The sequence below is a fragment of the Numida meleagris genome, chromosome 4 (genome assembly GCF_002078875.1).
Source record: "Numida meleagris isolate 19003 breed g44 Domestic line chromosome 4, NumMel1.0, whole genome shotgun sequence".
In the NCBI taxonomy this organism is placed as follows: Eukaryota; Metazoa; Chordata; class Aves; order Galliformes; family Numididae; genus Numida; species Numida meleagris.
Genome location: NC_034412.1, coordinates 14,854,133 through 14,877,394, shown reverse-complemented (window position 1 = coordinate 14,877,394; position 23,262 = coordinate 14,854,133). Strand labels below are relative to the sequence as shown.

Genomic DNA, 23,262 nt, shown 5'->3' with positions numbered 1-23,262 from the left:
TTAAAATAATTGGCTGAGGCTTTAAATAAAGATAATGTGTTAGAGGAATCATGGTGACCAGACTGGGGGCAAGTGAAGTTAGTACTCTGAACACTGGACAAAATGTTGCTGGTGGTAACTGGAACACTTATAAGACTTGAAGCACGTGTCGGCTGCCAGTGTGTGGCCCAAAATGATTTGTGCTTTTTGGGTTTGTTTGTTTTCTTTTTGGTAAAGTAAGCGTGCTGTATTTCTGAGAATCCTTCTGTATTTGGAAATGCAATGTGTAGACAAGTTGCTTAGCCCGAATCTACTCTTACTTCTCGAGCCCCAGCACAGAGGGAATTCAGACAGCTCGAGGTGAAGATTCCCTTGCACAGCCTCACCTTACCCCTGTGAGTCAGTGTGGCTGTTTATCTAAGTCTGTAGCTGGGGCTAGAGTGGCAACAACCTCATTGGTGCAGTGGATATTTTGTAATTTCCTAGTCTTGACTTTTTTTTCAAGCATAAAGGCAGCGTGCAGAGAGGTAGGCTGTTTTTTCCCTTTGGTGACGTGTGCCAAAGTAAGCAAGATAAATTGTTGAACAAAGTGCACCTGCATTTGAATGCTGCTGATTTTCACCAAGAAGCACACCAGGGAGAGCAAACTTGCAGAAGCGCTGATCTTCGGGAGTTCTGAAGGCTGGAAAAAGCACACATCCCAACGTTTCTAAGATGAAGAGCCCTGAAAATGTCTTCTACCTTCTCTTGGTTCACACTGGTAAGTGCCTCCACAAACTTTTGCTGTGGCATAGTATCTTTGGAATTGTCTAATTAATGATTTGAGAGTGCAGACGGAAACTAGAATCGTTTGAGAACCAATTTCAAATGGCAGGAAAAGAGATAGAAAGAAAAAATAGGAAAAAAAAATCCACAAAATCTGAAGTATATAAAAGGATGCACTGAATGTCATGTATGTGTCTTGCCTTATTAATTGCACTGAATCTACTTCTAGCTCCACGGTCTCCATTTCTCACAGATGTGAACAGTTCCATTACACTTTTGTGTGTGTGTGTGTAAATAAATAAATAACAAACTACCTTATTCTTTTCAACAGAGCGTGTATGATGTGTTGGCTTTCTTCTGTCACTCCCAAGTTCTAGAGGTGAATGCTTTAAATTTCACCAGAGGTATAGATGCTGTTTCTGAAAGGACTCTGCAATTCATTTAAAGAAAAAAAAATGTGCTGGTTCTGAAATTATCATAGTTTATTCCTTTTTTCTTTTAATTGTTTGTGTTGAAAGCCTTTGATAGTATATTAATAGCCTTTTGAGATGATGTTACAAAATGCAGCAGGGTTATTTTCTGCAAAGGAGTTTGGACCAAGATTGTGTATTAACTTGGGTTCAGAGTCTCGCCCACTGTTTCAACATGTTCTTGTCTGGCAGTAGGATAGTCTGACTACAGACCTTGTCTGTGCTCAAGCTCACTTCGGAGGGGTTAACTTGCAAGGGAATTTGTTGTTACAGGAAAGTGTCTGTTCATATCCTGGGTGATGTCCAGCATTTTTTAAAGGGACAAATGAGGTACATCTCTCAGGTGAGGTGGGGGCAGTAAGAAACAGATTCCTGCTGTTTCACTGTCGTGGTTGAAAGGTAGGGCCAAATGAGCTTTGCTTCAGGTTTCAGATATATGCGCCTCATGATTTCTCCATACGATTCAGGCATTACCTCCAGTGTGTTTGTATCTAAAGCCAGAATGCTGAGGCTGAAGAATGGCACTTATCTATATATACTGAGATGCTGAGAGACAAATTTCGAGTTGCTTATGGCTGGGAGAAGTGAGGAGGGAGCCTTGATCAGTGAAAATCTAGGTTCTTCTTCCTGCTCCAGGAAATAAATCGGGAAGGCTTCACTCATAAATGAGGCAGACGTTGAGTTTCCATAAGGTGTGGGTCTTCCATGACTCTGTAGTGCATTTCTTCTAAGCCTCTTGTTCTCAGAATTCCTACATCTCAGAGGTAGGATCTTGTTTCTCCTTCTACTAGCACGTGCTGCTTTGAAAGCTTCTGGTAAGCTTTCCAAGTCTGACTCTTGACTTGCAGTAGGCCATGTCCTCCATTTCAGTACATGATGGAAAACAAACTTTGTGGCATCAACAGCCTTGTTTAGCCTGCAGCCCTGGAGTCAGCAAATATGCCCAGCTGCTATGGGCACTAGTGGAGTCATATTAACTTACAAAATCCAATGTTGTATCTAACTGTGTGACAATAACGAGGAAGTAGAGGGCCAGGTAGAGTTGATAGAAAACAACCTGACAAATAACTTAAAGCAGACTCCAACTTAAAAGTCAAAATTGAAGAAAAAGCAATGGAATTTGGTGCCAGCTGCTCACAAAATGACCTGTACCCATTTTTTGTTTTAGCATAAAGCATACTGACACACATTTGACAGACAGCTGCACCATTTGCACGCGGTGTTATGTCCTCACAACAGCAACAAAGTGATTTGGTGCTGAGAAGATTCCTGTTTGGGTCTCCTGTAAGACACCTTTCTCCACTGACTGTGGAGTCTCTGCTCTTTAACCTGAATCTGTTCATTCATGGGACTGCCCCCCCCCCTTTTTGGTGACTGTGGAAACAGCCTCTTATGAAAGAGTGCTTTGAAGAGACGAGTTTACTTTTCTAGTTTTCATAATAAGCCCAATGGCAAGGTACTTCAGCTCCTAGGGTTGTTTTTTTTTTTTGTTCAGACCAACAAGAAAAGAGTCAGGACTCCAAGTAGTAACCAGCAAAACTTGATATGGAGTTGTCTCTGGGCAGCCTCCTTGGTTTTGTAGCCTGTCAATTTAAATAATGATTTTAAAACTTCTGGCTCAATAGTGGGATTCTCTTTATGTCCCAGGACATCTTGAGCAGACAGTTGGAGATGATCATTCTTGCAGCACGTGGTGCTCTGTAAGGATTATTCTTTTGCAGTCTGTATGGCTTAAATGTATCTCCATCTGTTTGACAACACATCTGATCCTGGAATCTGTTCTGGAAAATTCTTTGCAGCTGCAAAATAAGAAAAAGAATCGTCCCGTTTTTCTTCATTGTTAAGTGACCACTTTGTACAGGTGGTACAGTGTACATCTGCAGTGTGGCTCCAGAAAGCAGACCTGAGAAGCTCCTCAAAGCCAGGACTGTGCCCTTCTGTGAAAAGAATGCTGGCCCAGAAATTCAGAAGCCCACAGCCTCCGTTGGGTAATACAAAGATGTCACAGAATCCTAGGGGTTGGAAGGGACCTATCAAGATCAAATAGTCCAACCCCCTGCTGAAGCAGGTTCCCTACAGTAGGTTGCACAGGAAAGCATCCAGGTGGATCTTCAGTATCTCCAGAGGAGATTCCAGCTCCTCTCCGGGCAGCTTGTCCCAGTGCTCTGTAACCCTCAAACTAAAGAAACTTTTCCTTGTGGAACTTCCTTTGTTCCAGTTTGTGCCCATAGCCCCTCGTTCCGTTGCTGGGCAGCACTGAAAAGAGCCTGCCCCATCCACTTGACACCCACCCATTAGGTATTTGTAAGCAGTGATAAGATCCCCTCTCAGTCTTCTCCGTGGCATATTCTTCAAGGCTTTAAGAGCGATCTGGCCTCCATGACCTGTTCCACAGTACCCACATTTCTTATGTCGTAAACAAATGCCATCAAGTTTCAGTATCAGAGTTGGACCTATCCTGTTTCTAGTCCAAATAACTTTAGTGTTCTTGTTAATCTGAATGAAAGCGGGAGAAGTGAGAAAGCTCACTGTTGAACAATCCCTGGTTTTTATTTTTTTTTTTTCAGTTTTAGAGGAACAAAATGAAAGGCTGGTTCTTTGAGAACCTGTTACAAGGACACCAATGTTTTTTTAATAATATCTTCTCTTGGTGTTGTGTTTGCAGCTCTCAGCCTGGAACGTGTGCGGTGGTGCACTGTGTCTAACCAAGAGCTTTCCAAGTGTAAGGACATGAGTAATGCCTTTGCTGGGGCTGGCATTCTTCCCCCTCTGGAATGCACGGAGGGAGGATCAGCTGCTAACTGCACCCAGATGATCAAGGTAAGTTGTAAGTGATAAATGTCAGTGATTTAATTTCCCTGCATGCCTAATAATAAATCACATCGCAATGTACAAGCTCCACAACGAGTTTCTCATCCAGACAGCTTCCTGGCATTCATGTCTTTGAAAAATCAAGGCATATATATACTTATTTTTAAGACATAAAGGTGTACGTATGGGACTGAATTTCATCATGTCACTGTCTTCTCTTCAGCTGGTCACATATGGCTAGTCATTAGGACCACAAGCAAAGGTCTTAAACATTCTTTCTGAGGCACTAATCTTTGATTTAGGAATTGTATTAGATTTATTTAGCAGATACTTAAGAAGGGGGTGGAGTAGTAGGATGGAGACAGCAGTTAAAGCTGTGCTGCTGAGCCTTTAAGTAGATTGTCTTCTGGGAAACTCCGCGTAATTCTCCTTTTTCAGAGCCTCACCATGGAAATTGTTGTCTATACAAATGAACATAGAGCCAAATCTCCCAATACCAAACAGAGTGCAAGGGATAGGCAAAGCAGGAAGTAGGGTGAGCAGAGGGCATGCAAACCTGACTGTATTAATTCAGCATCCTCTGTTTGGACAAAAAGCTCAGCTCTGGAGAAGGTTTTAGACTGTGAATGTGTGGCTTTGCAAAATGGTGTTTGGGAAAAATTTTCCTCCTTAGGAGAGAGTGAGAAACAACAAATAGAAATTGGAGGAAATGTGGAGGTGGGTGATCACAACTGTTTTCACTGGCAAAGTTTGAGGGAAGAAGAGGATGGCTGGGTATGTTCATAAATTATACTCGTTGCGCTTGCTGTTATAAAACTTGGCTAGCTGAACTCGAAAACCTGCAGGTGGATAGTATGAGTAAGTAGCTTTCTGATAAAATTAATCTTCACTATAAGGCTTCAGGCAAGGCTTTGTCCTTGACACCTCTTCTTTCTTGTGCTAATAATCTACTAAATGTTTAAGCTGTTCTGCTATGTGTAGGGCTGCATGGAACACCTGAGTCTGCATCTGCGCTGAACTCTGCTCCCTGAGGCCAAAAAGGGGGGTGGGACACCTGGCTGAGCAGGCAGAGATATGCTGCTTTATAACACTACCCAACTTGGACTTAGCTCTGTGAACCTGTTAGCATATGGATAAAGTATTTTTTCTTTGAAGATGCTTAGAAATTGAGACATGTCTAAATATTAAACTCGGGAACCTGATAATGTTTAATTTGGCCATAGTTATTAGCAGGTTTTTAAACACCTCTATAGGTAATTCTCAAGTGTTGTGACACACAGAAATAAAGTCCTTCTGAAAATAATTAACTTACATTCCAATTGCATCTATATCAAAAATCACGTGTGGAATTGTCCCACGCTTTTGCTAGATGTATGCAAAAATCCTTGAACCCACACTGTTCTTGCGATGCCACTTCAGCTGCAATTGTATGCATTTAAAGGAGCTAAGGTCTGTAGCCTGTGAACTACTTAAATACAATAATAGTTTTTTTTTTTTTTCTCCTGTGCTGTGATTTATACACTGGGTTTTAGACACAAGCTGTTGATAGGAGGTTTTTGTCTAATGGGAGCTTAAAGGCTCAGCTTTCCAATCAGAAAAATGCTGTCTCCAATGGAAAAATATGCACGTAATACAGCCCTGATCTCCTGTGGCCAACCCTTCCTGTTCTATCTGCTCTGCTTCCTGTCCACCACCAGTTCCAGAGGCTCGTTTTGTTCTCCCTAGGGGTCAGGTCCTTCTAACTCCCAGTTCCTCTTACTGTCAGGTATCTCTGCTAAACAACAGACCCTGTTTGGTTCCCAAACTGTTGTCCTGGGCTCTGACTCTCCCCACTGGAATATCAGATCAGACTATTCCAGAAGGACTGCATCTGTTCTTTAAGATGCAAACATCTCCCAACCCTAACACCTCTACAGAGGTTCCCTTGGAAATCGGTTCAACTTTCATTCACGAGAAGCAGCTCTCAAGGCATCTAATGTTTCAGCTCATCAATAACTTTTTTTTGTCCTTTGAGACAAATCAGTTATATATTTGAAATTACATGACATCTTCAAATCTGACGTAGGTGCCAACATCAGTGTATTGTCAACACTCTGAGATGATCCCTTTTCACATTTTATGTGGCTCAGCTTGTGGGAAATGGCTTTCTACTAGTCGTAGCTCCACGCTAACCAATGCTCAGCATACTGCCAAGGGATACTGCCTATTACCCCCTCTGGTGCTGAACCAGAGGTTAAGCAAAATGGTAAGAAGCTTGGCATCACCTTAGAAATGCAAAATGTCAATCTGCTGATTGTTTTCTCAGCCATATTTTGTCTTGTTGGAGATGCTGTCATCTGGTCACTAGGTTCAGTACACAATGAACAGAGAACACAGGTTCAGCAACTCAGAAGGATGCATAGCAGTTCCCTCCTTCTTTCTGCTATGGACAGTCCTATCTGTGCCTACTTAAAATCCAGTGTAATTCTAAGCTTCAACATGCATTCTGACCTTGTGTCTGCACAGGATTACTTGGCAGATGCAGTGACATTGGATGGTCGTTGGATTTACCAGGCTGGAAAGGAGTACGGCCTGAAGCCTGTGGTTGGGGAAGTATATGATCAAGGTATAATCAGACTAAAAAACTTCTGGGTTACTTAATACAACTTTTTTTTTTTTTTTCTGCTGTATTTCTACTGTTTCTATTTTATTTTGGGATCTTCTACTTGAAGACCCTGAACAACAGGTCATAGGTTCACACATGGCTGTTCCTGCCCATAATAGATTGTGGGGGGAAACGGGGACCAGAGGGCTGCAGCCCAGCCCCACCACTAAGCACACTGTGACCCTGGGTGCTCAGAACCAAATGTCCCCACGATCCAGTGGCTGGCTTCTCTGTTAGGTTATGAGCTCAAGTCAGAGATGAATGGACTTTAAGGGTTTCTGATCCATGTAAGTCAGATTAAATGACTTTATGGTCCCTTAAGACCCTTAAGTCTTAATGCTGTGAATTATCTAAAACTACAAAGAGAATTAAACCATCTATGGCGATAATCAATTTTCTTGGAATTAATCCAATCCAAATATATTTAGAACCGTAGAGAATTTCTTCTCAGGATGTGATTCTCTGAGCATCTTTCATCTCACCTCCCACTCCGAGCAGGGTGACCATCAAAGTTAGAACAAGTTGCTTTGGGCCTTTCCTGTGACATTTCACACCACAGAGATACTGGGGGACATGGACCCACAGTCAGGACGTGAGCAATGCGACTGCCTGTGGGTGGGGATGCCAAGAGGACATTTTAATAGCCTCTATTTCTCCCTGTGCTGCAGAGATTGGAACTTCCTACTATGCTGTGGCTGTGGTAAGGAAGGGCTCCAGCATCACCATCAACAGCTTGAAGGGCGTCCGCTCGTGTCACACGGGCATCAACAGAACTGCAGGCTGGAACGTGCCCGTGGGTTACCTAATTGACAGCGGGCGCCTGCCAGCCATGGGATGCGACCTCCCGAAAGGTAAGAGCTGGGAGGGCAGAGCTCTGTTCCTCAGCAGTGTCTTGCTGTATGTTCTTCGGACGTCTGCACGCAGGCGGAAGTGTGTGGTTCTGTGCTGTTTTGTTCCTTGGTGGTTTTGATGCTCCTTTTAAGATTGAATAGAACAAACATAGGTTTGATGGAAATAGCAAATTTGTTTGAAACTTGGAAGCTCCTTTAATAACCAAATGACTTATCCCTGTAGAGATGTACTGTGTAGATATTCTCAAATGAGATCTTGTTTATTCATTGCTAAAGATGTCTCATTCTGATTTCACTTCTAGCTGTTAGTGACTATTTCAGTGCTAGCTGTGTTCCTGGAGCAAATAGTGCCAACTATCCCACATCCCTCTGTCAGCTCTGCAAAGGGGATTCATCTGGGCAGAACAAATGCCAAGGAAATTCACAAGAGCAGTACTATGACTACAGTGGGGCTTTCAGGTAAAAATCACAGCTCTGTCCCTTTTTATCTCTGCGCTGTTTCCACAGCCGTAGTGTCCAGACATTGCAAGCAGGAAACTGCAGCAAGAGAACTTCCAGTTGATCCTGTCAGAAAACCTGCTGTAGTGTTAGGATGACCATGATTTAAACCTAGGAGAAAAGTAATTCTGAACTCACTATTTCCGGTATTAATACCTGATTGCTAAAATTAGATATTTAGAATTTGTGCTGGGCAGGGAAATCCCACTGCTGTTCACTTTGTCTGGTATCTGTTGACAAAAGCCTGTGTTTGTTTCAGCGGCTTGCATTTTTTCCTAGTAAAGCAGGATGGCCCTTAGAGGTTGATAGCTGACTGGCCACCCTACCCAGCTGTTTGTTATCTCACCTCAATTGCACTGAATTCTCTTATCAGGTATCTGCCAGCCTACCCAGCTATTTCAGTTATCTCCCTTCAATTACACTGAATTCTCCTATCGGGTTGCTCTGTCCTCCATTTTTGCACACTCGTTGCTGCATTTCCCTTCTTCCTGTCTGTGTGCTGCATTGCAGTTCCCAGCCCCTGAGTAATAGCACTGACAGAGCAGAGGTATAATTTACTCATGGGAAACACTTGCTCCCCTCTATGTATTCCTCAAAAGATTGTGCAACTGTATTAGACAGAGAACTCTCCTGGACAAAGAAGGTCATGGTGTTTGTCCCAAGCAGCGCAGAACATGTTGTCCATGTTCACCAAATGACAGCAGTAGTTTACTTCATGCTCTGTCAGCCACTGGTCTCTGCCTTGAGCTAAATTCCCAGCGCAGTGAAATAGGTCAGTGTCTGCTGGCTGATGGAACATAGCACGCAGCCCTCTGGCTGCCAGCCTGCAGTGCTCGATGCGTGGAAGCTGTGCTTTATAATGCATCTTTGTATTTGGGTTTGCATTTATTAGGTGTTTGGCTGAAGGTGCTGGAGAAGTTGCTTTTGTGAAGCACAGCACAGTGCCTGAAAATACTGATGGTAAGTGCTGAACAGCGGCTGCAGCTCTGAAGTACAGCGCCAGAGAAATGTGAATCTAACTGAGAAATGGGCGAAAATGCTCTAATAGTGAAAATAGATGCATGCACATATATATGCACTACGAGGTAGATGAGTCCATATGATTCTTTTTTTTTCCAAACTCTTGATAGTTTCAGTAAGGGTGAGAGGTGGGGTCCTCAGCTGCTTTTGCAAGGAGAGTTTAGGCAGCGCTAAACTCGTAGTTTTGTACCTGGGCTGTTATGAATATGAATGTTCATTGTGCCCAGCCAAGCAGGAAATGGGTTAACAAGATGTGGCCTCCGCTGTCTGGCACTTTGAGCATAACATATTTTAATATTGTGGGCCTGTTCGACCATCAGTTACAGGAGGGAAAAGTAATTAAAAAAATGCTGTACATAGATCTAGTCTTAAGGATGCTCTGGGTACCTCTGCAGACCCTGGTACAGATCAGTGCAGTCTCAGAAGTGTTAGGCTGTGTGTCTTGATGGAGTTACCATGAAGGACCATGTAAATGCATGGGATACGTTATACAGTATGGAGTGAGGTATCAGCCTTGCCTGATGTCTGTTACATCAGCATTTTCTGTCTGTTTTCAGGAAGAACTTCTAATACTTGGGCCCAGCAACTTCGCTCCAGGGACTTCCAGCTTCTGTGCCACAACGGCAGCACAGCTGATGTAACGGAGTGGAGAACCTGCCACCTGGCCCGAGTCCCAGCTCGTGCCGTGGTTGTACGGCCAGACACAGACGGGGCAGCTGTCTTCCAGCTCCTGAACCAGGGACAAGTAGGAGAGTGATTTTTTCATCAGTCTGTTACAACTCACCCAGTGGCTGAGCTGGAGATATCTGGGCACCTTTGGCTCTGTGGGGTCTGAAGGAGTATGGGAGGCACTCCGCATCAGTAGGGCCCTGATGAGAGTTGCAGAGTGGGGTATGGGATTTGTTTTAGCCCTCAGAGTCTTGGGGATGCTGAAAATTACCTGATAGGGGTGATTTTGTTTTGGCTCTGTGTTTGTTTTTAATTCCATCAAATCTTAACCTGTGAATCTTCCATAAGGAAAACCTTAGTCGTTTGTCTGTTATGTAGGCAGGAGATTTTCTCCTGCATGTAAACAATGTCATCGCAGAAGTATGGCAGCAGGTAGAGGGGTGTGTGACTGGTGTTTTTATTTTAACATTACAGCAAAGATTTAATGGTGTAGGCACCCAGTTTCAGATGTTTGAGTCCACAGCCTATGGTGCCCAGAACCTTATGTTCAGAGACTCCACCACAGAACTCGTTGCAATCGCGTCTCAGAATTACCAGGCATGGTTGGGTGATGAGTATCTTCATGCCGTGCAAGCCCTGAGCTGTGACCCTAACAGTAAGTTGTCTTTTTCTCTTCAAAACCATGCACAAAGATAGCTGATAATGGAGACCATCTTTATTCTGCTGTCATCTTCTGATTCTTTGATGGTTACGGCAAGATGTCAATCTAATCTTCAAGCGTGGAGAAAGGGCGCTTTTACCTAGAAGTGGTATTACGTTGCAGAATGCTTTCCTGTGCACATTGGCCCATTCTGTGTCATAGGATGCAGATGTTTTCTACCCTTTTGGGTGTGTGTAAGAAACATGAATCTAGTAGGCTGCTACTGCTACCCAGGACTCCATTTCTTACCTGCCAGAAAGGGAAAATTGCAGTAATGTGTTGCTGTGTAAAATCCTCAGGTGTGTTTGTTGTAATCTTCTCTGCCATCAGAAGAATGTAAAAAGGAATTGATGTGCACACTCAGAAACACAGGTTAATGATCATGGCAGCTGAGCCCCCAGACATGCCCTGTGCTGTGGCAAGGCCCCCCACCTCCAGGACCTGTCTTTTCTGAGGGCTGTTTAGTGACTGCTGGGTGTGAGAAAACCTGTGTTCAAGGTGTATTTTTACTGCACTCTCGAGAAAGTAGACTGCAAATTATCAACGCCTTACAGCTGTGCTTAGTGGTCGGCACTCATAAGAGTTCTTGCTCCTTCATGCCAGAAGATTTGTAGTGTGGACATACCACTACTCTGGAGGCCTCAGTGGTACCGAAGCAGGTGTAAATCTGAGCTAGAGAATGGGAGGGAAACACAGAAGTAAATATTTTAATAACGTATACAGCACATGTGAATGGGGTGCAGCTGTGTACCTCCTTTTCTTTTACAAAGGGAGTGAGCTATAGTATTTGCTTTCCAATTTTGTGCAGCATTGCCAGAAAGCCTGAACTGGTGCGTTGTTTCCACTGAGGAGATTTGGAAATGTGGTGAAATGGGAACTGCCTTTAGGAATAAGGATTTGAAACCAGAAATCCAGTGTATTTCAGCCAAGACAAAAGAAGAGTGCATGGAGATGATCCAGGTAAGCTGTTACGATCCGTGTGCAATAAACCAATCAACACAAGCTGCTCTCTGCTGGGTAGGTAGGATTAGAGGGATGTGCTTTTAGGTGATCATCAGGCAATACTGGATTTCAAGGAGGTGATCTGCAACTCACATGCTGTGAATGGGCCTGAACCCTGGTGCTTTTCCATCATAACAAGCGTTTTGCTCCATTACTGGAGGCATTCAGGGCCAAGTTGGAGGGGATCCTGGGCAGCCTGATCTAGTGGCTGGCAACCCTGCCCATGGCAGGAGGGCTGGAACTAGATGATCTTTAAGGTCCCCTCCAACCTAAGCCATTCTATGATGGCTCTTTGGCTACCAGACTTGTCTGTTGAGATGCAAGATACAATGTTGGAGTTGTCATTGTAGCGGGGAAGGGAAGATGTCTGCTGTATTTTCACAAAAACTGTAAATTTTATTTTACTTTTCAGAAAAAGGAAATTGATGTCGTAGCTCTGGGTGGAGCTGATATTTACAAAGCTGGGAAGACATACGGCCTTGTACCAGCTGCTGGAGAAAGTTTCTCTGGTAAGAACGTCAGGAAATAGAGACGTTGTTTTTCCAGGTTGTTTCAAAACAGCTCTAAAAGCACAGGCTCTGTTCCTTGGCCCCGCTGGGAAAGCTGTCTGCAGAGGAAATAAATATTATTATCCTCACGTCATGGGTAGAGGAGAAAATAAGTACTGGTTGGGTTCCTACAGTGAACTAGTGTGACTTCTGTCTGTCCTGCTGCTGGACCAGGTTCATTCTTTTGCAGTTTTGAGTCTTTCACTTACATATTTGTCTTTTCAATTCTGCAAAAAGTATTTTAAATGGAAAAATGAGTATTCACAAAATCAAAACAACTTTAACATGCAAAAACACAGAAATTACACAGTATAGTCTAGTCAAAGACAAATTCTTCCTATAATTGTGTTGGTGCTTCATGATCATTGATTAAAAGATTACTTGTGGCTGTTATGTCACTAGGGCAGAATTTCAATATGCTGCAAAACTCCCAGAAATTTCTGAGTTGTCACATAAAAACAACTTCTTAAAACAGGTCGAAGTCCCTAATGACCCAAATGTTGTTTTTGAGGGATGTGTATATAATAGCTAGTGTTAACAAAATGCTTTTGTGTTCCTCTCTAGTTTACTCAGTTCAAGTGTACAGGCCATGAGTGAATGCAACATTGTGGAGTAGTAAAAGTGAAGAATTGTGTGTGCGTTCAGACTTCCCGACTGGCTGATTGTTGGTGCAATTGAAGTTGGCACCAGATAAGTGTAGTGGTTATGTACACTGTTATTAAGCAGTAGGAATGCTTGAGGCAAGCCGTCATGCGTTTCTTCTTTTGTTTCTGTAAGCTGAAGACAACAATAATGCATACTATGCTGTGGCATTAGTGAAACGGAATTCATCCAATGCATTCACCATCAGTGACCTGAAAGGGAAGAAGTCCTGCCACACAGGACTGGGGAGAACTGCTGGATGGAATATCCCCATTGGTGTGCTAATTAAGAAGGGCTTTATTAATCCCAAAGACTGTAATATTCCTCAAGGTAAGAAGATGTACAGTACAGTGACAGTCCAATTGTAAACTTTCGTTAGGGAAGTACAGTTTTGATATTGCAAAGCTCTCTGTTAAGTTAATGGGTTTGTTTGTGAGGGACTGTTGCATTTTTAATGTCGCATTTTGAAATTGTAAGCTTGCTACCTGATGAGGCTAATAGAGGGGCCGTGTTGAGAATGTTACCTCTAATATGAAATTGTTCCTTTCCCTCTTTAATCTGTCACAAAATCATTGCCTAACTCAGGTTGGAAGGGTCATCTAGTGCAACCTACTGCTCAAAGCATGTCCAGTTAGATCTCATTGTCCAGGGCAATGTCCAACCAAATTTCGAGTAACTCTGAGGATGGAGATTCCACAACCTCTCTGGGCCCTTGCCCCGGTTTTTGTCCATTTTTGGTATAAAGCAGGATTTTGCATTCACCTTTGTTGAACTTTGAGATTCCCATTAATGTGTTTCTGTAGCCAGCCCAGGTTCATCTCAGTGGTAGCCCTGGCCTCCAGTGTATCAAACTGTAAATGTTTATTCTGATTTTCAGAAATGTAGATGAAGTGTCTTTTCAAAATTTAATCAACTTGGTTTATCATCTGTTGTTGAAAGCCCTGTTTTTACACCCATCCATCTCTGCTCTTGCTTGAGGATGTTGACTCCAGTCAGTGTCACTAATGGGATAGTCACTGAAACTCACGCGGTCTATACAGACATATATCCTCTCTAGGTGGTACTTCCAGCTCTGGGATGTCATTGCAGTAAATGGTGAATTATTGTCTGGAATTTTATTGCATTTATTTTCAAACATTATTTAATACTGGAGCAATATAATAATAATATAGTAATAATAATCAGTTAGATGGTACTTTGAAAATATTTTAAATTTTAATTTGTGAGTTCCAGTAAAGCAGCTATAATTCACCTTTCTAGTGTCCTACTGAAACTGGTGCTGGTATAACCTCATGACAGTGCAACTACCCTTTCTTGTGAAGAGTCTTCTACTTATATTGATTTGTCTTTTTTTTTTTTTTTTTTTCATTTTTTAAGCTGTGAGTGAGTTTTTCTCTGCCAGCTGCGTGCCTTCGGCTGAGCAGGATAATTACCCATCAACGCTCTGTCAACTTTGTATTGGAGATAATAGTGGAAACAATAAATGCAGTGCAAGTAGCCAAGAACGGTATTATAGCTACAATGGAGCCTTCAGGTAATTAGCACACGTGGTTGTTATTTAGTCTGTCAGTTTGTCAGAATGCAAGGAGGTACTGTTCTCTATCTTAGTCAGCAAAAAGCGTAATTCCTTTTAAGAACAGCCCACTAGAAACAGTAGCAGCCTTCCCATTTTCAAGATGCTGTGACAGTCATAGCAAAACAGAGATGTGTGCGTGTACGTGCATGTCAAAGCCTCTTGCCAGCTTCCTGGCCTACAGCCACACAGATGAGGAACAGCCAAATCCCCGTTTCTGTTTACAGAGCGATGGGCACTCACCTAGTGAGGAGCACGTGGGTTGTCATCAGTCTGCAGCCTTGCTTTAATTGAGTGTGACAGCCTGCCACTCTGGTCAGGTCATCCATAAAGAGCTTAAGCAGGGGAATGGGCGAAGAGTAGCCAGTATGGGGTGGCTGTGAGTCTGTGCTGAGCATGGCAGGCTAGGAGCAGGGAACCAGGGCTGGGTCTTCACTGTCCCCACCATTTGTGGTGGTATGCGAAAATAGGTTTCATAACAGCACAAACAGCTATGTTCAAATATCATATCCTTTTCAAAACAAGATTTGTTACAGGTATAGGAGGGGAAAAAATAGTGTAAAATCGAATAAATACTTTGTATAACAGTGAACATCAACATTTGGGGACATTAACTGTTTCAAAGCCCCAAATCTTTGGGTAGATATGGAAGTTTTTTTCCTGACCTTCACCTGTGAAGGCAATGGTGCCTGTAACAGAGCTGGCAGTGAGTGGCCGTCTTCCTTCAGGGGGGAGACTTGCACAGCAGCCTGGTAAATACTCAAGTGCTGTCCTCATATTTCAGGCCTAGTGAAAGTGTCCTCATAGCATGTGATGACTGTTGTATTGTGTGCAGGACAGCACCAGTTACAACATGGGAAACAGCAAATGCTTGTAAAGCTGTGTGGTTATACACATTCATCCTGAAACTCGCTGGCATGGGATGCCACACTCATAGAAGAAGGAGGAAAGTTTCAGGTGCCCTTGGCAAATTGGGCCTCTTCTGCTTCAGGAAATTAGGGAAACTGAACCTAGTTGTGGAACATACTGTTAGAAACTGCAGTTACATTAGTTATGTGTCTGCAGTGTACAGGGCTGTAAAAGCAGTGTCTGTGCAGGCAGTAAGATCACTCCCAACATGGAAAAAAAAACCCCACAAAGTGCTTGTGTATGCACACATATGCAGAACCTGGTAAACTCTTCACTTATGCACTCAAGGAGTCTTAATGGCATATACTTAGTATGTGGTTTAAAAGGTGTGAAAGCTGTTGCTACCAAATGGGGAGTACAGCACTGAGTATTATATATCTTCTGTTTCTTTGCTTATCTAATATTGACCTTTCTCTGTCCTTTCTCCCATCGTTATTAATCACTATTTCCTGCTGTACTATTCTCTTGAAATTCTTAAAGTATTTTTTTTAAACTTTGCAGTGATGTTAGTTTTCTCTCATTTCAAGACGCTTTATTTCTTGGTTTGCTTTTCCTCCTTTCTTTGGGGTCCAATGGATGCAGGAGTATGCAAGCAAGATTGATTCCTAAATCTGTCAGTTATTAGAAATGATGTGGTCCCAGTAAAGATGCTTTGAATTGATTTTCTATCTTGCATTTCATAAAGGTGCCTGGCAGAGGACTCTGGGGATGTGGCCTTTGTGAAGCACTCAACAGTGTTTGAGAACACAGATGGTATTTAGTTTTACTTGATTCTTTATTACAATTCAGTTACTTTTCTTGAACCTTTGTGCTCTAAAGCATTCAATGAGTGACAATGACTAGTTTCTTCTTTCAGGTAAGAATACTGAAAGTTGGGCCCGTGACTTGAAATCCAGTGATTTCCAGTTACTATGCCGAAATGGGGCCCGTGCTGAAGTCACTCAGTTTGCTCAGTGTCACCTGGCTCGGGTGCCAGCTCAGGCCATTATGGTTCACCCCGATACCAACATTTTTGCTCTGTATGGACTACTGGACAAGGCTCAGGTAATAATTATACATTCATTGTTTGGGTGAGTTACGTATCTAGGCAGGCCATGCCTGGACCATTTAGCTTCAGTATCGATGCAAATCTAGTTTAAAAGCAATACTGAGTGCCTTTGTGCTGTGCTTCAGTCATGTCCTTAATTCCTATGCAGCCAAAGCCAGTATTGCACAATAATACTTACACAGAAGAACTTAATAAAATACAGGTATTCCCAGATAGTAACAAGAACCAAAATTCTTGTAATTGCCAATGGCAAGATTCTGTATGTTACCTACTGGAGTGTCTTAAAACACAGAATCTGCAGTTGCGTGAATTTCTCCTGTACTAAACGGTTCATGTACTAGAAGAATGTGGCACTTAATCTTGCAAGATACTGAAAATTTTGCATTGTCTTCAGGACTATTTTGGAAATAACAGCAACAGAAATGGATTCAAAATGTTTGATTCTTCAGCTTTTCAAGGAAAAGACTTGATCTTTAAGGATTCTGCTGTGAAGATAGTGCCAGTAGAAGAGAGAAGGACATACGCAGAATGGCTGGGGAGTGAATATGTTGAGTCCCTTGAAGGAATGCAAACACCACAGTGCTCTGGGTCAGGTAATAAGTTAATACAGCAACACCTACTAGTGACTACTTTTGTTCCCTTCCTTATTTTAGGTCAGTTACAGGGCTTGGGCTAACATGGTCCAGATGGCAACTTCCAGGCCACCCCTGGCCTAGCACCTTTTCTTCAGATGAGCTGCTGTTTGGGTAACATGCTGTGCTAACATTTTAAAGCCTCTTCCTGCCACTTTGCAGGCAAGGTGCTTACACCATTTGCTCATCAGGGGAGCGGGGTGGGACTGGAAGCTGCCGCTGTTCATGTGGATGGGGTGGAATTTGAGGCAGAAGCCATCAGTACTGTGTCAGCATGTCTTACAAGATCGGTCCAAAACTGAAGTATTTCTGCCATCACTGCTGATGTTGAACTATGCTGGGCTAAAGGATTGCCAGGTGCTGTTAGATGGATACTGGTTTTCTGATCTGTAGAAGAATTTCTGCATCTTGGCAGGCAGTATTAAAGTCTTGTCTAGAGAATCCACTCTGGCCTCCTTGCTGGTAATGTTCTGACTCCTTCATCCCCGCTTATCCTATCCTCACCTTGCCGGAGGCAACAGTTTCTCCTGAGCTGTGCTGCCAGAAGAGGTAAGTGCACAGAGGACGGACAGGCCATGCACTGGGAGAGCACCTGCAGTCCAGGTACTGCCTCTGCCATGTACAAGGTCCTCCACCTTCCACTAGAAGAAAGCAAGGGAAATCTCCAAAGTCACTGGAGGAAACGAAGGCCAGAGAGACTTGGAGGGACTGCCTGCTGGCAGAGGAGAAAGGACAAAGTCCAAAGTGTTCCTTCACTGAGCTCGCTGACTTTCCACAACCAGTACGCTCACTGCTTCCGAGAGATGTCCTCTTCCTGAAATCTTTGCTGCTGTTTCTGCCAGAAGCTTGTGGCTGTCCTTCTACATGGGGTTATTTGAGTGCCTGTGAATGACACTTGTATTTTCTTTTAGTGAAACAAAGTTGCTCACTACTGATTACCTGTTTCCCTGCCAAGTGGCTTGTAGTACTCAGTTTTTGTTTTTATCCATAGCTGCACTAACAACACATGCTGCTGTGCTGCTGGCAGGCAGCGTCCTCCTGACCACAGCCACCACCTCATGATCCCGGGATGTAGAGACATTCAGCGTAATGAAAAAAAAAATTGTAAAAACATACTGTAAATAAACGTAACCTGAGAAATAAATAAGAGAAGTCAGCGCGCGCTACCGTCTCCACGCGCCTCAGTGCACTGCGTTACCGCGGTGCTCATGCGCACGCTTGAGGCATTCCGCGCTTGCGCACTCGGCCCGCTCTGCGGCGCCCCGGCCGGCGTCATGCGCCCCCTCGCGGCGCGGAGGTGCGGGGCCGACATGGCGGCGCGGCGGCTGTGGGCGCTGCTGGTCGCGCTGCGGGCGGGCTGGTGCCTGCTGCCGCAGGCCGGCTACCTGCACCCCGACGAGTTCTTCCAGTCGCCCGAGGTCATGGCAGGTAACGCGGCAGGAGGGGCGGGGGAGTCCCGGGGGCAGCGCGGGGCGAGGGAGCTGGGGCTTGCTGCCCCCGAAGAGCCGCCGCCGGCCGCGCTCCTGCCCTCACGGCGGTTCCGCCCCGGCAGCTCCGGGGCCGCGTCCCTGTGGGGCAGCGCTGCCCGAGCGCCGGCACCGCGAGAGGTTCCTTCCTTGGAGCGGAGTGAAAACTGAGGGCGTGCTCAAGGCTGCCGGTGGGCTCAGTGTTGTAGGGACGGCTCTGCAGCACAATGCCTCTTACGCCGAGTTGTACTCCGACGCTGAATTACTGAATAAAATAGATATGTTTGCTTTTTTCTTTTTTTTCTTTCTTTCCTTCTTTCTTTCTTTCTTTGTAGGAGACATTTTAAACCTACAGGTCTATTACCCCTGGGAATTCCTTTCCAGCTCTCCCTGCAGAACAGCTGTTTTCCCATTACTGACCTCTGGAGTTACGTACTGGGTGCTGAAGGCATTGCAGCAGCTGGATGTGTGCTCGCGTTGCATCAGCAGCTACACCCTTCTTGTGTCTCCTCGCCTTCTCCTTACAGTATTTTCTTTTCTGCTTGACTATAGCGTGTACTGGTTGGCTCCTTACTGGGGAGCAGATCCGTGGAAAGCACTGCTCCTTCTTGCTGGATCGTATGTCACTTTGGTGTTTTATACGAGAACATTTACCAACACGCTTGAAGGACTTCTCTTTGCTTTTCTGCTGGTATTAGTTTCCTCCAAAAAATCTGACAGCAGCCTCATAAAGCCTACAAGCAGCCCTCTTATTGGCATTGTCATAGCTGCGGGCTTTTTCAATAGGCCAACTTTTCTGGCATTTGCACTAATGCCCCTGCTTTACTGGGCAGGCTTAAATGCTGATTCCAAAAAGAGCATTACAACTTTCATAATCCCCTTTTTGAAACTTATCACCTGTGCATGTTTTACTGCCGTTGTTTTCATAACGGCCGACTCCATGTATTTTACCTCAGTGGGCTTGGACAACCTTTACAGCATTACAAACAGCAGCCTGTTTGATGTCATAGCTCAGCTGAATCACGGAGTGGTGGTGACCCCTTTGAACTTTCTCCGCTATAATCTTAACTCTCATAACCTTGCACAGCATGGAAACCACCCCCGAGTTACACATTTTATAGTTAATGGAGTAATGCTGTTTGGGATCTTACATCTTTTGGCCATCGATGCTGGTTTTAAAATGCTGAAGAAATACATCTGTCAGTTAATGCGGGTCAGATCGTATTACTGTGGGTCACCTAGGTTGTCTGTGCATTCCGAGGGCCATCCAACACTACTGCTGTTTTATTTTGTTCCCTTGGCACTTCTCTCTCTGTTCAGCCACCAAGAGCCTCGGTTTCTCATCCCTCTCATCTTGCCGTTAGTCCTGTTCAGCACATCACAGAACAGAGCTATGAAATGGAAACATGTCATTATCATTTTTAATGTTCTTGGGGCTTTCCTGTTTGGATGCCTGCATCAGGGCGGACTGATACCATGTTTGTTTCACTTGGAGCATCTTGTGCATTCTTCAGATTCCTCAAACCATCCAAGACACTATACTCTGCTCTTTGCACACACCTACATGCCTCCTAGGTCTCTGCTAAATATCAGCAAAAAAGACATGCATGTAGAAGTGATTGATATGGCTGGATCTGAAGAGGAAACCCTCTGCCGAGTGGTAGGACAGCACGTAAACAATTCTACCTGCAGTGACTGTCATTTTTTGGTTATAATCCCTGGCACAGTCAGGGCCACAGTTACCAAATGTGGTGTCTCGCTCAAGAATGAGACTTTGATATTTCCACACTTATCAATGGAAGATCCACCACAGATATCCTTCCTATTCAGTCAAAACTGGAGAAGTCAGTTAGGACTATACATCCTTCACCTAGGCAGAGCTCAGCAGAGCCTTTAGATCTCAGAACGTTTTAGATTTGTTATGGTTTTGTGATTTTTGTTGTCGGTATTCCACATCATTACATCATGTAAAGCACGGGCAGTTAAAGAGTTAATTCCCTGGTTACTGCAAACTGCCTTTTTTGGTGTGTGGCTCTCCGAGGGGGAGGGGAGGAGGTGCACTGCCCAGGGGTCTTTGCGTTGGAGGTGAGGTGGTGAAGCCGCCTGGGAGATGGGGGGTCTGTTCCTTCCTGCCCGGCGGAGAAAGCAGGTGGTGCTCCTGCAGTTTACTGCGTAAGATTTTCAGCCTGTAAACACTCTGTTACAATTCTACTAGCCTCATTTTTGATATATTTAGTAAAATTAGTTGTTCTGCCTCAGATTGATGCCGCTGTTTTTGTGTTAGATCCGCCTACGAGTCCCCTGCCTTTCCCCTCTTCCCATTGTTTCCCCAGGGTGCGGGTCCGCGGCTTCCCTGCCATTTCAGCTGCTGGACCGCCCGGGGCTGGGCAATTTTTTTCTTTTCCTTTCCTCTTTTCTTTTTTTTTCCATTCGGGCCTGTCCCCCTTGTCATGGACGCAGACCCTTAGATAATACCGTGACAAGGTTTTCACTTTAACTCTGCTCAAATGTGCTGTCAGACCTTCCTCTTCAAAGTCCCACGCTCAGCACAGACAGTGCTGTTGTGAGCAGCTTGATTCTCTTCTTCCCCTTTCTTCATGCTCGGAATAACCACCTCTACCAAGATTTGAATCATTCAGTCTCTGTGGTGTTTCTGAGGAACTTGCCTAATTTTCCTGATGAGAGAGGATGAACCCAGAGACCACAAAAACCGATTTGAGCTTCATTTGAGATACACATTGAAAGTTCTTATAATCTCAGATAGAGTGTTTGTGGGCTGTGCTACTGATAACAGGCATTTAACTCATCTGTTGGAGAGATGACTGCACTAGAAGAACTTCATCTGATTCAATATGGTTCTACCTTTATGCTCTTAAAATATCAGACCCTTCTCTCACTATACCAGTCATGATATGGACACCAGTGTTACAATATTGTTTGAGGTAGCCCTGTCCTAAAAAATCCCCAGTATTGATGTAACAGAATCCAATTTAGAACATGGAAGATGCTTCAGCACGAGCATTTATGCTAAATCCTAAAATTGAAGTAGTATTTTGCCTGTTTAGTGTTTCTTGCCAGTTTAATTCCTGTGGATGTACTACATACGTATTATGTACAGCAACCTCAGGATGCTGCTTGATGTCATTAAGTCTGCCTGCTGCTTAGCTACTGCTAAAAGGCCAGGTCCCTTCTTTTTGCCTTCCAGCGGCGTTTTGCAGCTGTGACTCTGTGCACTGTGATGTGCTGCTTCAAGGAGCTACGCAGGCAGAACTGGCACCTTGCGGGGGTTTCATCCCCTTTGTGTGTTCGAGCAGATGGATCCCTGAGCTGACCACAGGGTTAGAGGAGCACCAGTTCTGTCACAGGGGAGCGTGCGAGTTTAAAAGGGGAAGCTGCACCTTCTGTGCCTCCCTCCCCTTTCAGTAAAAGCTCCCCATTGATTCAGCTTAGTTGGAATGACGGATCACATCCTGGCACTCTCATAGAGAGCAATCTCATTTTAAAGTAGGATACAAATAACCCTCAGCTTCAGCCGAGGGTAACACACATGCTTAGAATTACAGCACAACTAAACATCTTAAGTTTTTGTATTTGCAAGCTTCTGAATCCAAAACCATCCTGACGTGGAGGGAGATACTAATTTGGTATATTTGCCGAGCCTCTCTCTGTGAAATGAATCTACACGTTAATTCTTTCTGCTTATAGTGGTAGTAAAGCTTTTTGCAGCTCTCCATCCATACAGCTTTACCTAAGACCTCATTTGCCAGTTTTGCGACAGAGACAAGAATTATTGTTGCCAGACTAAAGGGAAGCTAGGAAAAACCCAAGTGAAGGATTTGCTTGTATCTCCACAATTGAATGATCGAGTTTGTTAAGAAACCTCCTCATAAAGCATTTTGTGTTGTAAGTCCCCACCCGTGTGCTCACCACCAACCCCTCACTGCTGAGGCCTGCATACTGAGGGTGCGAGCTTTTTGGTGAGGTGGTGGGAGAGTGGCTGCACCGATGACTCATCCAGCAGCGAAAGGAATTACGAAAGCATCATGACACTCCACAAATGTATATTCATTCATTTCCTTTTTGCTCTTTTATGTTGGGACAACAGCATTGCACCACAATTGGTGTTCCACGTCCCAGTTACTGTTCTCAGCTATACTGAAACAGCTATAAAGTTTGAAAACCATTTTGAAACTTACGGTCTTATGAACTTACGATAACTTTTGAATGTACGATCTCTGTACAAGTGGGGTAGATCTTGAAACTCTTCCTGGTTGTGACGAAGCACCAGTTCCATGGCGTGATGAATTTCTACCACTTCACAGGTCACCTGGGGTGGAGCCAGGCAGAGACCCCGGTCTACAAGCACTGATTCTGATTGAAAATGCACCGCTTCTGTCTCACCAGATGGACGTTTATTGAGTATACCATAGATTCAGCTTTTCCTTCCTCACACATGTGTTGGCAGAAAGTTTAATTTTACCAGCAGCACTGGAAACCACGTATCTCATAATTTGTGAGGGTCTTTCACCTGCAGTGATACCAACTATGGCAATCTCCCTCCCAAGTTAACTCAGCATGCAGTCAGCTGCACCCAGAGGTATGTGGCAAAGCTATTTAAGTCTCATGGATGTTTATACGGTACCGAAAGCAAAGCAGCCCAGCCTATCAGGAAGACAGATATATTTTTTCCATTCTACCCATCATCATCAACATTGCTAGAGCTCTCTTTGTATCAAAGCTGCCATACAACTGTAGACTACTACTGCTGTACAGACAGAAATCGTTAAAGGAACTCCGGTGAGAAATGGCTTTATTCTGAGTTTCATATCACGCACTTAAAGTGACACTCTTCACAGTATTCTGGATGACGTTTGATGTAAGCCTGGCTTCTGTCCGTAGCTGAGCGCTGTCGATGGCGCGGCCCCATGGCAGCGCTCCGTGGCCGCCTCTGTCCGTGCCGGGCTCGGCCGCCCCTCGGGTCCCCCCGCACCGCTCGGTGCCGTCGCCGCGCTCCCTTCGCCGCAGCCCGCCGCGC

At 44.4% G+C, this 23,262-nt stretch overlaps 2 protein-coding genes across 3 annotated transcripts; both read left to right on the top strand.

Annotated features, from left to right (window-relative positions):
• On the top strand, nucleotides 108–17,908 carry MELTF (melanotransferrin). 2 transcript variants are annotated; one of them, XM_021393514.1, is made up of 15 exons: nucleotides 108–739; nucleotides 3,880–4,034; nucleotides 6,531–6,630; nucleotides 7,338–7,520; nucleotides 7,823–7,979; nucleotides 8,911–8,978; nucleotides 9,596–9,783; nucleotides 10,182–10,362; nucleotides 11,216–11,367; nucleotides 11,822–11,918; nucleotides 12,735–12,929; nucleotides 13,977–14,133; nucleotides 15,767–15,834; nucleotides 15,938–16,125; nucleotides 16,524–17,908. In XM_021393514.1, the coding sequence occupies exons 1-15, from the start codon at nucleotides 694–696 to the stop codon at nucleotides 16,803–16,805; spliced, it is 2,217 nt and encodes a 738-aa protein (XP_021249189.1). In that variant the 5' UTR covers nucleotides 108–693; the 3' UTR covers nucleotides 16,806–17,908. The 2 variants fall into 2 exon arrangements, with proteins under 2 accessions (XP_021249189.1, XP_021249190.1); XM_021393515.1 differs by having other exon boundaries at nucleotides 16,579–16,746.
• PIGZ (phosphatidylinositol glycan anchor biosynthesis class Z) lies at nucleotides 17,970–20,262 on the top strand. The gene is made up of 2 exons (XM_021393516.1): nucleotides 17,970–18,189; nucleotides 18,563–20,262. The coding sequence occupies exons 1-2, from the start codon at nucleotides 17,970–17,972 to the stop codon at nucleotides 20,122–20,124; spliced, it is 1,782 nt and encodes a 593-aa protein (XP_021249191.1). The 3' UTR covers nucleotides 20,125–20,262.